This window comes from Aquarana catesbeiana, linkage group LG13 (genome assembly GCF_042186555.1).
Source record: "Aquarana catesbeiana isolate 2022-GZ linkage group LG13, ASM4218655v1, whole genome shotgun sequence".
NCBI lineage: Eukaryota > Metazoa > Chordata > Amphibia > Anura > Ranidae > Aquarana > Aquarana catesbeiana.
Genome location: NC_133336.1, coordinates 63,905,796 through 63,922,793, shown reverse-complemented (window position 1 = coordinate 63,922,793; position 16,998 = coordinate 63,905,796). Strand labels below are relative to the sequence as shown.

The following is a 16,998-nucleotide window of genomic DNA, read 5'->3' as shown; positions in this document are numbered from 1 at the left end:
AGAAATAATTCTAACACAAGATCTCCTCCATAAGACTAAACTGATGCCTAAAGGGGGCTTATGAAGCCTTGCCTATGGAAAATATAGGATACAGAAGTTTGTTGCCATTTCACGGGTGCACACAAATTTAGGGTTGGACACGTTGGGTATCCATTAAGGTGGTGCAACCTCGGCTTTTATATTTTACCAAAAATTTGCGTAGTTTGAGTTTGTTTGCCCTAAAATTCACTTTAGTAGGTTTTTTTTTTTTACTGAAATGTTACGTTTCCTAGACCTTTGCGTTATTAACATGTGACATAAAAAAATTGGACCTACCACTATTTTATTCTTTATAGTGTTTGCTTTCAGAAAATATGTTTGGGGGTTTTGTGTAATCGTCAGGCCTACAATGATTTTGGAAACGTGTGCAAAAAGAAACAAACGGTTCTGGCAGCAAAAGGTTAAGCAGCATGTTCTGTGTTCACATAAACAACCTGACTGGCTAATAGCAATGGTACTTTAGGTCTGCTTTAAATGTGGCAAATTCCCCTTCCCTATAAAAGTCATGGATGCTGTCACTGCTACTCATTTTGTGAAAATTAAGGCGTCCATAGATGGATCGAATCTGGCCGAATATGTCAGATTTTTTGCATGTGATTATTGGTAGTGTCTAATGCCCCTAGCAATAATTAGTGTTCTCCCTGCAAGAATCAAGCTATATTCTTTCCTGCAACCCATGGTTGCAGGAAAGAAAAATAAATTGCATAATCTATGTATGGCCTGCTTTAGTTGTCTGGCTACTAGGTTATCCCTTTGGACTTCCATACTTCGAGTCACCAACCCAGATCAAGTCTGCAGATAAGGACTTTGCAGATAAGCACACTTGTCCTGGGTCAGTGGAGTAACAATGCCAAAGGAATTTTTAGGCTAAATTTACATTAATTTGTGCACTCTGATCTTGGTTATCGATGTCCATCGTTCTTATGGTTCAGTCATACTTTCTCCTTTTCACCGAGTACCTCTTGGTTACTTTTACCTTATGACAGAAAGTTTATTATGTTATGGGATTAAAAAAAAAGCGTGTATATACATGCCCTACTGTACTTACCTGCAGAGTCTAATTGGACTGCAAAAAGTGCCTTTGCTGGCAGCTTAAAGCTTATACACATCATCTCCTTATTAGGGGCGACGTTCCTCACAAGATGAACCGAGCAGCTTTCTAACGCAGCTCCTAAATACTCCTCTGCCCTCTCCCTAATGTCCTTTTCTGGGTTGTCATCCTTGGAGAAGCCATAGCAATGTACGGTTGGCAGGATGGCCTCGCTGCAATGCTCCATGTCTAGAAGGTGTCTGAAGGCATCAAGAAATTCCACAGCCATACCTGGCAGATTCATGACAATGTGGAGATGGTTTTTCCTCTCTGTGGTGAAAGACTTGATATTATCTGATAGTTCTTTCTTAATAACAGTCGTGATAAATTCTCGCCCATCAACATTGAATGCATGCACTTTCTTGTCCACTTTATTCAGTTTGCAGTTATGTAGCAGCCATTTATAGGACTCTGGGTTCAAGTCATTGGCGTAGACAACGCAGTTTTTTTTAGCAGCAGGGATAGCAAAGGGCCCTACACCTGCAAACACATCAAACACCAAATCTCCGCTCTTTAAGAGTCCAGTAATTCTATCATGCTCTGTCCCAAGCCTTGAATTCCAGTAGACTTTGGAAAAATCAAATTCATATGCGATACCGTTTTCTTTCACCTAGAATAAGATAATTCTCATTTAATCATAGATTTAAATTGATGTCATGCACAAAGCGTGTTCAACTATCATGAGATGCCTGCAAGCATGGTTAGTTGTGAGTAAATCTTAGTTGTCACCTAGGAGACCCCAAACCCAAAATGCATGCAGCAAGTCATCTCACTTTTTAAAGTGGTTGTAAAGGCAGAAGGTTTTTTTTATCTTTATGCATTAAGATAAAAGCCTTCTGTGTACAGCAGCCCCCCCCAAATACTTTCCTGAGGTCCATGTAGATCTTGCGAAGTTGCATGAGAAACTCGGCTGTCCAGGACTCCTCTCCTCATTGGCTGAGAGAGCAGTGCGGTGCCATTGGCTCAGTGAGCCAATGAGGAGAGAAAGGGTGCGGGGCCACAGCTCTGTGTCTGAATTGACACAGGGAGCTGCAGCTCGGCTGCCTCATTAGCAAACTCCTTGCTGTGGGGGCACTCATCAGGAGGGAGGGGCAAGGAGGACCAAAGAGGGACCCGAGAAGATGTGGATCTGGGCTAATCTGTGCAAACCACTGCACAGAGCAGGCAAGTATAACATGTTATTTTTAACAAAAAAGAAATACATTAGTATCACTTTAAGTCCAACCACACCCCCTAGTTTCCCACTATGCAATGTGGAACCTTTGCTCACATCTGAAAGATACAGGCAGACACTTTAGGGTTGATTTACTAAAACTGGAGAGTGCAAAATCTGGTGCAGCTCTGCATAGAAACCAATCAGCTTCCAGGTTTTATTGTCAAAGCTTAAAGTGATACTAAAGTCTTTTTTTTATTTTTTTTTGCCTAAATATAAAAAAAATATCATACTTACCTGCCCTGTGCAGTGCTTTTGCTTAGAGCAGCCTGGATCTTCCTCTTCAGCTCTCCTGCCGCCACCACCCCCACTGCTCTGTGTATCCATTTAGACACAGAATCCCAGCTAGGCCCCACCCCCTCTCCCCTCATTGGCTGACTGACTTTGACAGCAGCGGGAGCAAATGGTGCTCTACTGTTGTCTCGGCCAATGAGGAGGAGAGTCTCAGGCAGCGTCTCTCCTGCAACATCGCTGGATGGAGAGGAGGCTCAGGCAAGTATAGGGGGGTGCTGGGGCGTCTGCTGCACACAGGTTTTTTTAATCCTAATGCAAATAATGCATTAAGATAAAAAAACCTTCTGCTACATCTCATCTTTTATATTTAACCAAAAAAGTGAGTAATTACCGTATTTATCGGCGTATAACACGCACCCCAAGTTTAGCAGGGAATTTTAAGGAAAAAAAAAAAAAAAAAAACTTAATTTAAAAGCCCATCAATGCAGCCTTTCAGTGTCATCTGCAGCCTTGTAGTGTCACTGCAGTTTTTAAAAATGGCGCCGCCGAGAGACACAGAGCCGGTCCTGTGTCTCTCAGCAGCTTTCGGCTCCTCTCGTAGTCCTGTGGGCGGAGCCGAGCACCGCCGATATTCATACATAGCCGAGTGTACTCTGCTAGATTCGGCTAGCTCCGCTCACAGTTACGCCCAGTCCCTGTGTTATGTCCATCTTAGGGCAGGACTGGGCGTGACTGTGAGCGGAGCTAGCCAAACCTAGCAGAGTACACTCGGCTATGTATGAATGTCGGCGGCGCTCGCTCCTCCACTCAGTGTCAGCGGGGGAAATTGGAGTATAACACGCACCCACGATTTCCCCCTGATTTTAAGGGGAAAAAAGTGCGTGTTATACGCCGATAAATACGGTAACTGCGTTTGAGTTAACTAAAACTAACTTTAATGTGTTTTTACTGATTTTGTGCTTGATAAACATTGCATTAATATTGTGTGCTATAACAGATTGGAACGACCCCCATTTGTTCCCCGGGGTGTCTTGCTTTCAGAAAAAGAATGTATTAGGGGTTTCAGGTAATCTTTAGGCCTAAAAATGCAAAACGGCTCTGGCAGCAAAAGGATTAAGCAGAGTGTGCGTTCATTAGGAAGGCAGACAAGATAGGTTGGGTGTATCAAAATCAAATGTATACTTCACAAGTCAGTGTCCTTCTTTCAGGTCATGAGGCCCAGAGCTGTGGGGGCAGGCAATGGGGCACAGACAAAAACAGAAACTTCTAACCAAATAAAGTTTCTGCAGATATTCGTACCCACAGGGCAGACTGGCTACAAGTCACTTGTCCTAATATGTCAGATTCAGATTGCATGGGCCAGATATGGAGCGTTGGGTAACCCGCTTATTACAGCAATGGGCTATGTATTTGACATCTTTACTATCCTACCTATGAAAAGCTCAGGTCTTCTATTAAAGTGGATCTAGTACTACAGTTTAAAGAAAACATTTTAAAACAAATATAATACCTGCCAATGCTGACATGTTTTTGAAAAGGCAAGGCCCAGATCTGTCACATCCTGAGTCACGGGCCTGGAACAAGCCACTGAAGTGTCAGGATGCCTGAAAGGCACATAATTGTTCCAAATCGGTGGTGTATGATCAAAATCATTCCTTCTTTCATCTTGCATTTCAGCACTGCTATTCTCCAGCAACCACTTTGTATCTACCTCATGACTACAGTTGCAGCGATGCTGCATGGCTTCCTAATGGTGACAAAAGAGGCAATGTGTAGGCACAGCCACAATGTAGACTTCATTTGTGGAAGCAAAGAATCTACCTGGAGAGAGTTGTCACTCTAGATCTTCACGGCAGAATCATCAGGTAATATTTTGATGAAAGCTGCAGATTTAAAATGTTACTAAACCCACAACAGTAAAATCAGTCTGTATATGCAATAAAGCATGCTTGTTATACTTACTGGGGAATCTAAGGGGTAAATCCTCCATATTGTGTAAAAAGGCTGTTTGGTCCTGTCTTCCCTGATCCTCCCCTTCTTCCACTGTCCCCAATCCATCTGCTGATAGAACAGAGCCTTGGGGGCACTCTGCACATGCTCAGTTTGGTGTGTATTGCTAGAGAGTGCATGTGACCAGCACAGGGCCAATAAGCACTGTACAGACAGAGGGTCAGGAGTCACACAGCTTCATAGGACAGTCAGAGGAGAATGAAAATTCCTCCTACAAGCCCTACAAACTTTAACCAGTGCTCAGCTGGACACTGATAAAGTCACAAGACTGCTATATACTGCTGATGAGAAAAGGTATTTGTCAGTTTAGATTAACTAAAATAATTGCATTTCCACATACTGTGGGAGACCAGATATAGTGAATGCAGGCTCCTGGGTTTAGTAACACTTTAAGGTGGTTAACCTTTTGAAGTAACATTAACATGCTAAATAATGAGATTTTAGTGACTGGGTTTACATCAAAAGATAAACAGCACAAACCTTTGTTATCATGTTTTCCTCGCCCGCTAACACTTCCATCTGAAAGTTTCTATATGTTGAGTCAATCATGTTTGTTTTATTAACAACAGAGGTGATGCCGGGGTTTTTATCCAGTATTACTTGTCCTGTCAAAACAGAAAAAGTCAGTTATTACAAAAAGTAATTTGCTTTCTCTCCACAACTATAGAGAATGGTATAGACCAATTTCTTGAACAGTCATTGATTGTTATTGTAATGAATATAAAAAGCATCACCACCAAAGCCTACTCTAAAAACTTGACTGAGAAACAAACTGGACCTTTCTTAATATCCAGGAACCTAAAGTTCAAACTTTTGATGCTTTACCTAAAGTTCATAAGTCCCCAACTCATCCCCCCAGTCGTCCTATCATCTCCGAATATGGATGTTTGACTGAAAATGCGAGTAGTCTAATCGATACATTAGACTATGTACAAGATACCATTGACCTTATTAAAATCATTGAAGGCATTTCTGTTCCTGAACATGCTTGGTTTGTCACTGTTGAGAACCTGTACAACACAATCCCACGAGTTGGGAATACGTGTTGTGGCAGACCATCTGCGTGAACGGGGCCAACCTGCTTATAAATTTATACTGGATTTATCCTTAAAAAAGGAATGTTTTTATGTTTGTTCCCTCCCACTTCCTTCATGTGCAGGGGGTTGCGATGGGGACACATTGTGCCCCATCGTATGCCAACCTGTACATGGGGGGGGGGGGGGGGAACCTTTTTGCAAGGGAAGACATTAGCAAATATCTAGAACACATAATTAATTTCCATCTATATATTGATGATATGGTCAGGCACCCATCAGGAATTAACTGAATTTATGAATATCATAAAAAATATCATAGGTACTAATGACTAGAACCTTAAATTTACAATGTCTTGTGATCAGAGATCTGTGGGCTTTTTAGACATTAAGATTTTTGTTGAACTTGATGGCTCTCTGGGCACCTCCTTGTTTAGGAAGCCAATCAGATGGCAACACTATTTTGCACGCCTCTAGCTGCCATCCTCAAGCCTTGGTTAACAGCATTCCCTACAGTCAGTACCTCAGATTGCGGTGAAACTGTAGCAGAGATGAGGACTTTCAAATTGAGGCCAACTCTCTGTGTTATTGTAGCTGGTCCTTGAATACCGTCTATGGTCACCTGTAGCTCTTGGTCTTCGTGACGTTTGCAGACATCCTGAGCTATTCTTTGATTATAGCATACTATATTTCAAGAGACTGGGGTGAGTAAGGATGTTCTCAGACTGAATGCGTACATGTATGTGAATACTTATGCTCTGGAAAATTTTATATTTTGTAACGTCTAAATAAATGTATATACATATACACATATATTATATATATATATATATATATATATATATATATATATATATATATATATATATATATATATATATATACACACACACATACACACACACACACACACACACACACACCTACACACCTTTTCTCTTAAATAACATATTCGATCACTTTAGAAATCGTTAGAGAGAGATACAGAATATATGCGCGAGAGAGATTTCAATAGAAGGATTGTACTTTACATGGACAGCATCCCCTGAGGAAGCCCAAGATGTGAGCGAAACATGTTGGGAATTCCATCTAAAAGTGCTGTATCCATTAAAGCTGTATTTCATGTACTGCCATAATTGTTTTTAAACAATTTTTAATTCTGTGTTTAAATTAAAATATGTTTCATTTAATTACTTTTTGAGATCACTGTACCTTACTTGCACCTTAAAAATCCCATAAAACCTCCCTATATCTATTTAATAAAGGGATGTGGTACTAATTATAGTGGGCTACCTGTGGTTACAAAATCCATTCCCTAATGGGTAACATGTCAAGCCTGGTTCACACATCTATGCATTTATTTTAGCTCCTTTTCAGTTTTGCAGAAACACACTACAGTCCATTTAAGTAATTTTTTCTGGTTCTATAGACTTCAATGGATAAAAAGCATGTATTGAAAAACGCAAAATGCACCTGCAATATGCAAAACTGAAAATGAGCTAAAATAAATGCATAGTTATGTGTGAACCAGGCCTGACATGTTATCCATTAGAGAATGCACCCCCCATAAGTGTGAATCGGGCTAAGAGTGCTAAAAGCCACCCCATCCCCCCCCTTGTCCCCCACAGCAGCCATTCAGATTTGAAAGTGGCAAAGCTGTGTGTAACACCTCCCACACAGCCATGTCATTCACAAAGATTTGTAAAAGATTAAATTACAATAGAAGATATACCTGTGCTCAAATACTTATAGCTTCTACATGTATATAAACTAACAGGTGCTAAAGGAGTGCAACTAAATGTTAATACTAAAAATTCTGGATAAATCCTCTGCAACCCACCATCTGTAGCAAACTTTGCAATAAAAAAAAAATATATATATATTTTTTTTTTTTTAAATAAACTGCGTCAAAGTAATCCCTCTCTGGCCAGTCCTATTCTGCTCTGCAAAATGCAAATGTTTCATTGGATACAGTGCCAATATGGGACAGAGAGACGAGCTGTAGGAGAGCTACAAGTCCCAGGTCTGGTCAATGACCTGCAATGCAACAGAAGATACCTGTGCTGAAATCCCAACAGCTTCTACATGTATATAATACACAGTTCATCCAGAATTTCTAGTGTTAATATGTGGTCACACCCTTTAGCACCTGCTAGATTATATACATGTACAATTGGGATTTCAGCACAAGTATATCTTTTTTCTATTGCACTGCAGGTCAGTGACCAGACCTGGGCCTTGTAGCTCTCCTACAACTTGCGTCTCTCTGCCCCATACTGGAACCATATCTAATGTAGCATTTGCATTTTGTAGAGCAGAATAAGACTGACCAGAGCAGGGTTACTTTGATGCAGTTGGCCAGCTTAACTCTTTCATGTCTAAGCCTTTTCCTGACACTTGCTGCTTACAAATTAAAATCTGTATTTTTTGCTAGAAAATTACTTAGAACCCCCAAACATACACACACATATATATATATATATATATATATATATATATATATATATATATATATATATTTGCAGAGACCCTAAAGAATAAAATGGTGATCGTTGCAATATTTTATGTCACACTGTATTTGCACAGCATTAGAGCTGCACGATTCTGGCCAAAATGAGAATCACAATTTTTTTGCTTAGAATAAAAAGATCACGATTCTGGTGATGTAAACTCTTTCGCATTATACAATATAAATAAATAAATGGGCTAACTTTACTGGTTAGATTTTTTTTTTTAATTCATTAAAGTCATTTTTTCCAAAAAAATTGCATTTGAAAGACCACTGCGCAAATACAGTGTGACATAAAATATTGCAACAACCACCATTTTATTCTCTTGGGTGATATAGATATATATTTGGGGGTTCTAAGTAATTTTCTAGCAAACAAAAATGATCTTAACTTGAAACCAACAAATGTCAGAAAAAGGTTTAGCGTTTAAGTGGTTAAACTTTTTTCACTTACACAGGAAGTCTATTCCATTGACAAATTGATACAATGTTTATACTTAGTTCAACTGATAAAGAATGTTTTGTTTCTTGGCAGACTGCCTGTTTTTTTCTTCCTTTCTTTTGAGGGCTGTGGCTTCAGAAGAGCAGACAGAATTCTTTGCATAGAAAGAATTGTGAAAGACTTTAGTCAAGATCACGATAACGATTCTTGACGATTAATTGTGCAGCTCTACACAGCGGTCTTTCAAATGCAATTTTCTTGGAAGAAATACACTTTCATGATATAAAAACCAAAAAACAAAAGACAGTAAACTTAGCCTAATTTTTTTGTATAATGTGAAAGACGATGTTACGCCGAGTAAACATATACCCAACATGTCCTGCTTTAAAAGTGCGCACACGCGTGGAATGGCGAGAAACGACGGTACTAAAAAATCTCCATAGGCGATGCTTTAAAAATGTCTACAGGTTACCAGTTTACAGTTACAGAAGAGGTCTTGTGCTAGAATTATTGCTCTCACTCTACTGATTGAGGCTATACTTCACGTGTGGTTTGAACACTGTTTACATTTGCGGGCGCAATTTACATATGCATTCACCTCCCGGATGGGGCGCTTTAAATTTTATTACACTTTCCCTTTAAAAAAAAATAAAAATTCTGATCACTTATTGCTGTCACAGGGAATGTAAACATCTCTTGTGACAATAAGCCCACGTTTACATTGGGCCGATTTGACATGTCAAATAGCATGCCAAATCTACGGATATTTCTGAGAATAGCGCTGTCCAAATCGGTGCGGCGCCCCACTGATTCCCAATAGTAGTTTTGTGCACTACTTTTGGAGACTTCGGGGGCGATTTGAATAGACATCTGTGCATGGACCCGCACAGTTGTCTGTCAAATACCCCCAAAGTCGGACTGCATTGCTGGTTTGAAATCGTGCGTGTTCAACTAAACTTGCACGATTTCTAACCTGCATCAGTGTGAACCTGGCCTAATAGGCAGTGACAGATACTCTTTATGGAGATCTGCGGTCTACAAGACCCCAAATCCCTCCTTTGCACTTAAAAGCATTCAAAACAGTTTTGAATATTGTCATTTAAAAAGAAAAAAAAAAAATTGGTGCCTTTAAGTCTTCTGTAAATCGGAAGCGATGTCATGACATCGCTTCCGAGTTACTAGATCCGATCAAAGCCGATTCTGGCTTAGTTTGGGTTTTGGGCCAGCCAGCGGATGTGCCGGCTGGTTTCTCGGGCCTCTTGAAGGGACGGGAGAGCCTGGGCGAGCGGTGGAAGGAGGGGACGCATATGTGCATTATGTCTGCGTGAAGGGGTTAAACATGAATTGCAATGTATGTGAACTGAAAATCCCTTTTTTTTATTGCAAAGTTTGCTAGAGAGGGTGCATCGCAGTGATTAAACTAGCAGACAGACCTGTAGTTCTCAATGGAACACAAGTGCCATAATCATCACCGTTGTAGTCCACTGACACTTCCTCCAGCTCAGTAACAAAGTCTGTACCTTGGTTAGAGACAGTGGATCCAGTGATCATGCTTGCAATGCTTTGAAGGCCAATTTGCAAAAAATAAATTAACATTATTTTGGCAAATATGTGCATTTATTTATTTTTTTGCAAAAGGTGGACTTAGGCTCCTTTGACACTAATAGACTCAAAAGTTGTGTGACTTTTAGTGCAACTTTGGAGACTTTTACACTCTCTGGCATTGAAGTCGTGTCAAAGTAGTGAAGGAACCTTTTCTGAAGTTGCAGCGGCTTCAGTAGTGTCAATTGGATGGGCTCTCATAGAGATACAGGTGGTCCCCGGGTTACAAACAAGATGGGTCTGTAGGTTTGTTCTTAAGTTGAATCTGTTTGTAAGACGGAACAGGTACATTTTTTAAGTGTAGCTCCAGCCAAAAAAAATATTTTTAAGCTTTTTGGATAGCATAGGGAAGGATTATCACTAGAGGTCAACCGATATGGGTTTTTCTCTGGCTGATGCCGATATTTAGAAATCGCGGTGGCCGATGGCCGAGATGTTAGGCCAATATTTTTTTCCCTTCATCTCATAAAATCTAACAGTTAGACCCATTTTAACACTGGAGCATTTTTCAGGCGCTTTTGGGCTAAAAATAGCGCCTGTAAAGTGCCTGCAAAACGGCTCCCCTGCAGTCTCGGTGTGAAAGCCCGAGTGCTTTCACACTGAGGCGATGCTCGGGCAGGATGCTAAAAAAAAAAAAAAAAAAAAAGTCCTGCAAGCAGCATCTTTGGAGCGGTGTATACCGCTGCTCCACCACTCCTGCCCATTGAAATGAATGTGCATCGCTGCCGAAGCGCCTGCAAAGTGATTCGGCAGCAGCGCTTCACGGGCACATTTCATCGGCCGCTAACTGGGTTATAAGCGCCCCGCTAGCAGCCGAATAGCGCCGCTAAAATGACGGTAAAGCATCACTAAAACTAGCAGCGTTTTACCATCAACGCCTGCCCGCTCCAGTGTGGAAGTAGCCTTAAAGGGTGATACAGAAAATTTCTTACATTTAAACATTTATTAAACAAAACAAACCTCCAATTAGTTCACTTGTATGTATAATTTAGATGGAAAAAAAAAAAAAAAAAAAAACTATATCTTAAATATTAAATACACAAAAACAGGTAATCAAAACTTTTGGATGAAAAAAAAAAAAAAAAAAAAAATGGGCTAACTTTACTGTTTTAGTTTTTTTTTTTTTTTTAATTCATTAGTGTAATTTTTCCTAAAAAAAATAGCATTTGAAAGACCGCTGCGCAAATACCGTGTGACATAAAATATTGCAACAACCGCTATTTTATTCCCTAGGGTCTCTGCTAAAAAAAATATATATATATAATTTTTGGGGGTTCTAAGTGATTTTCTAGCAGAAAATACAGGATTTTTACTTGTAAACAACAAGTGTCAGAAAAGATTTAGTCTTTAAATGGTTAAACTGAGAACTTCAACACACAGAGTTCAGTCCATTGATAAGTAGACACATTGTATCTCTTCTTGGTTCTTTTATCAGACTTTGCAGGCTGCCCAGAGAGGAGAGAAGGAAGACTTCAGGCAACTTGCATTGATTTCTATTACAGAAGTCATTTGCAAGTCGCGCTGAAGTTATAATCGGCCTTTTTTAATCAGCACAATCGCCGATGCCGATTAATTAAAAAACGCCAAATATCGGCCAATATATTGGTCGACCTCTAGTTTTCACCCCTGTAACATTTGTTTTGCTGTCTGTGCCCCTGTTCAGAAGATTTCACCTCACTTTCTGTCCCATGACAATTGGATTTTGAAAATTTTGGGTTGTTGTGGAAACAAGAATTTGTGATAAAGCATCAGTGGAGACACCTTTTTCCCATGATAACTCTTACAGGAGTGAATTTCCCTTCCTAGGGGTAGATTTCCTCTCACTTCCTGTTGTCTCCCTCCGTTTGTAAGTAGGGGACCGCCTGTACATGGCATTTCACATGTTCTACGACTTGGGGGTCTCACTAGTCACAGGAGTATGAAAGGAGTCTTCGGCTGGATTCACACTTATGCATTTTTAGTGCATTTTGCACTACAGAACGTGTTCCATAGGAAACCATGTTAAATGGACTGTAGTGCAAACTTTCAAAATGCAAAAAGCACAAAAAATGCATAGGTGTGAATCCAGCCTTAGTCCTTAACCCAGCACAAGTTTTATAAAAACGCTCTCAAACCAATACCTACCAATCAAATTCTTATAAGGAAGTTGGTGATCCCGGAGATTCATGTGAGCAATGTGTCCTATACGGCTGAAGCTAGTTGTCACATCTTGACCTTTGGGTAAAACTGCCTTCAAGATCTCGTCAGTCTTTAAGTTGTCGTAAGTCACTTCTAAATCAGCCTGAAAAATCTGAGGGCTTATCTTAAACTTCCTGAAGAACTCATTGTCCCGTTCATCAAATGCATCTTCTGATGTGATCGTGTATGGGTCCAGTACAATCTTTTTATGGTCCTCGTCATTGGGGTCATCAATTATTCTTTTTAGCTTGGGCCTTTTTATTAGTCTGTGTTTAAGATTTTTCATGACAATATGGATAGCTTCCTTCTTTACTATGATCACAGGAACTTGTATGGTTTTGGTGAAGGCATCTCGGTCTAGTGTAATCATTCCCTGCACTTTAGGATTAGGAGAGAAGAGTCCAGGTTCATCACTATCATCTTGAGCCTGGGCCATGGTGGAGAAAGTACTTCTTGGGAATGTATTGAAGGAAAATATAGCAGCAGTCCATGGACTGGTTTTAGGGGTTACTTTATTTAAGGCAGCAACTCCATAGCGGTTAAGAAGATTTGTTAAGCAATACACTCTGTTAATATTCCTAAAGCGAAAAAAAAAAAAAAATTATATATAGTAAATGCATTTTAAGTACAAAAAAAATCCCTCTTTTTACTTCCTATAACCCCCCCCCCCCCCCCCCAAATATTCCAGTAATGTTTATTATTTGGCTGTGTACCATAGAAATACTCTTCTTCACCCTTTGTTAGGTATTACAGGGGTAGAGGCAGGATCCTGAAGGGCACTCTGTTATTCATTTGGTCACAGGGCACTCTTTAGGACCACCTCACTCCTCCAATTAGGTGATGTGGACAGCACTGTGTGCTCAGTCACAAATGGGAGGAGAGCTAGGTGTGGGCTGCACGGTTTGGCCCCGAGGTTGATTATCAGTCCGGTAACCTCTCTCTTCAGTGTAGCGAAGGACAAAGTAGCCACACAGTGTGACAACTTCAAACTGATTCAAATGCAGGGCATTTAGTGTTGTCACCCTGTAGGAGAAAAGCCCTTTCACTGGCAGGATCACCAGACACTTGTTACATTATCCAGTGAGGTTTTTTTTTTCCATAAAGATTTTTTATTCAAGGTAAGAAGGAGCATGTATACAAATCACAACATATGTCACATTAGAACATTGAACAAGTAGGGTATAAGTGGACAAAATATAGAACACATCTCGTAGAAACAACAGAAAATGAGATAATCAGGAGCAAACCAATTGGTCAAATTATGGCGCAAGCAAGGCGGAGGATCGCTTTTTCATTTTTCCCCTCCCCCCAATATTTATAGAAACTGCTGCAAAATATGAACCAGGCAGCTTATAAACAACTCACCGACACAAGCAAAAGCTCTGCTCCACTCTGTTCTAAAAACAGACTCCTTCCTCATGTGGCATCACCAGCTTTCCCCTTGTACAGCACTGGCAAGGTGAAGCCAGCCTGTCAATCACCACCTGCATGTCAGGAAGAAGTATTTGCTGCTATGGAAGACTTAAAAAGTGGTTGTAAAGCCTTAAAGGCTTTTCACCTTAATGTATTCTATGCTTTAAGGTAAAAATCCTTCTGTGCTGCAGCCCCCCCCCCCATTGGCTCCCGCTGCTGTCAATCAAAAGCTGTGACACGGGGGCAGGGCCAGGTGCCACAGTCTGTGCCAATGGATGCAGCAGCGGGACTCAGGAGCAAGCCGCCTGCATGGGCGCCCCCAGGGATTGAAAAATGCAAAATGCACCGCAACATACAAACTGCATAGGTGTGAATCGGGCCTTAGAGACATCCAGCCTGAACTTTTTAGGCTGGGCTTCTCCTATGGGCCACAGGAGTACAATTCGTTTTTCACTCCTGTGACCGTTTTCAGTGGAGAGCGGTCTGAAGTATGCTCTCTGCTGACGTCACTGTCTTCAGTCAAGGCAACGCGTCATCCCGACTTCCCACGTCTGGATCTGCCTTGACTGATGGCAGTCTCAGCGAGCCACTGAGACAGCCTCTCCCCGCCCCTCCTCAGCTCATTGCTCCAATGAACGTGGAGGATCAGAACGGGAGAGATGCTGACTGACCGGCAGCATCGCTCTGCTCGGAGAGGGGAGAGAACTGACCCATCAGCGATGTTCCTGGCTCGGTTCTCAGTGCAGAGATTCCAGGGGACAGCTGCAGCATCGGCCTAATGCTGCACCCACCTAGGCAAGTGTGATAGATAGATACAGTGGCTTGCGAAAGTATTCGGCCCCCTTGAACTTTTCAACCTTTTGCCACATTTCAGGCTTCAAACATAAAGATATAAAATTTTAATTTTTTGTGAAGAATCACCAACAAGTGGGACATAATTGTGAAGTGGAACGAAATCTATTGGATATTTTAAACTTTTTTAGCAATTAAAAAACTGAAAAGTGGTGCGTGCAAAATTATTCGGCCCCTTTACTTTCAGTGCAGCAAACTCACTCCAGAAGTTCAGCGAGGATCTCTGAATGATCCAATGTTGTCCTAAATGACTGATGGTGATAAATAGAATCCACCTGTGTGTAATCAAGTCTCTGTATAAATGCACCTGCTCTGTGATAGTCTCAGGGTTCTGTTGAAAGCGCAGAGAGCATCATGAAGACCAAGGAACACACCAGGCAGGTCCGTAATACTGTTGTGGAGAAGTTTAAAGCCGGATTTGGATACAAAAAGATTTCCCAAGCTTTAAACATCCCAAGGAGCGCTGTGCAAGCGATCATTTTGAAATGGAAGGAGTATCAGACCACTGCAAATCTACCAAGACCTGGCTGTCCCTCTAAACTTTCAGCTCAGACAAGGAGAAGACTGATCAGAGATGCAGCCAAGAGGCCCATGATCACTCTGGATGAACTGCAGAGAACTACAGCTGAGGTGGGAGAGTCTGTCCATAGGACAACAATCAGTCGTACACTGCACAAATCTGGCCTTTATGGAAGAGTGGCAAGAAGAAAGCCATTTCTCAAAGATATCCTTAAAAAGTCTCGTCTAAAGTTTGCCACAAGCCACCTGGGAGACACACCAAACATGTGGAAGAAGGTGCTCTGGTCCGATGAAACCAAAATCGAACTTTTTGGCCACAATGCAAAACGATATGTTTGGCGTAAAAGCAACACAGCTCATCACACTCAACACACCATCCCCACTGTCAAACATGGTGGTGGCAGCATCATGGTTTGGGCCTGCTTTTCTTCAGCAGGGACAGGGAAGATGGTTAAAATTGAGGGGAAGATGGATGCAGCCAAATACAGGACCATTCTGGATGAAAACCTGTTGGAGTCTGCAAAAGACCTGAAACTGGGACGGAGATTTATCTTCCAACAAGACAATGATCCCAAACATACAGCAAAATCTACAAAGGAATGGTTCACAAATAAACGTATCCAGGTGTTAGAATGGCCAAGTCAAAGTCCAGACCTGAATCCAATCGAGAATCCGTGGAAAGAGCTGAAAACTGCTGTTCACAAACGCTCTCTATCCAACCTCACTGAGCTCGAGCTGTTTTGCAAGGAAGAATGGGCAAGAATTTCAGTCTCTCGATGTGCAAAACTGATAGAGACATACCCCAAGCGACTTGCAGCTGTAATCGCAGCAAAAGGTGGCTCTACAAAGTATTAACGCAAGGGGGCCGAATAATTTTGCACGCCCCACTTTTCATTTTTTTATTAGTTAAAAAAGTTTCAAAAATCCAAAAGATTTCATTCCACTTCACAATTGTGTCCCACTTGTTGGTGATTCTTCACAAAAAATACAAATTTTATATCTTTATGTTTGAAGCCTGAAATGTGGCAAAAGGTTGAAAAGTTCAAGGGGGCCGAATACTTTCGCAAGCCACTGTAGATAGACAGACAGACAGACAGACAGACAGACAGGATAAACCCAACATTTCCTATTATGTACCTGCTGCACAATGTACTTGTATCCTGTTCTCTTTGTATTTCTTCCTTTGCGTGAAATACCTGGTATTCCTGTAAGCAGGAGAGCACAACGTGGTCAGTTTTCTGGCTGTGCTGAGAACTCAGCCTGCTCTCCTCCAATGGTCAGACCTGTCCTGATACCCCCTCCCGCTCAGCCATTCACTGGAAAGACCAGTGCTGTTGCTCCTCCTCTCTGAGCTCTTTATATAGCTGAGAACAGAGGGTATGTGATATGAAAAAATGATAAATACTTTTTTTTTTTCTTATCTATACACAAAATGTTTTGCCTTTCACTTGTCACCTTTCAGGGGGGAGGAACGGGGACCTGTTTTTTGACAGGTCCCCTCCCCCACTTCCGGAGACGGGGCCGTGGCCCAATATCCCGGAAGGTCGCCCCCCGTCCCGCTCCGCCTCAGGGCCAATTAGAAAGTGCAGCGCGCATGCGCAGTAGGGAGCCAGCTGTGAAACCGAAAGGCTTCACTGCCGGGTTCCCTTACCAGGAATGGCAGCACACGGAAGTCGATCCAAAGATCGGCTGGGGTGCCAACATCACGGGCTCCCTGGACAGGTAAGGGCCCTAATATTAAAAGTCAGCAGCTGCAGTATTTGTAGCTGCTGACAATTTTTTTTTTCACCCAGGCTGGACCTCCTCTAACTCCTTTGCAGCCACGCTAAAGCTGAATGACAGCAACAGCATGGCCGCACTTTG

At 41.5% G+C, this 16,998-nt stretch overlaps 1 protein-coding gene across 2 annotated transcripts in view; it reads right to left on the bottom strand.

The window, feature by feature from the left end:
- Nucleotides 1-16,998, bottom strand: part of TRMT5 (tRNA methyltransferase 5) — a 30,186-nt gene that overhangs the window by 11,874 nt on the left and 1,314 nt on the right. The window contains exons 2-5 of one of the 2 annotated variants that reach the window (XM_073610853.1): nucleotides 16,273-16,340; nucleotides 12,298-12,929; nucleotides 5,067-5,191; nucleotides 1,088-1,739 (exon numbers count right to left, since the gene is read on the bottom strand). In XM_073610853.1, coding sequence (XP_073466954.1) covers nucleotides 1,088-1,739; nucleotides 5,067-5,191; nucleotides 12,298-12,929; nucleotides 16,273-16,340 — 1,477 coding nt within the window. The remainder of the gene's footprint in view (nucleotides 1-1,087; nucleotides 1,740-5,066; nucleotides 5,192-12,297; nucleotides 12,930-16,272; nucleotides 16,341-16,998) is intronic. The other variant, XM_073610854.1, reaches the window with a different exon arrangement.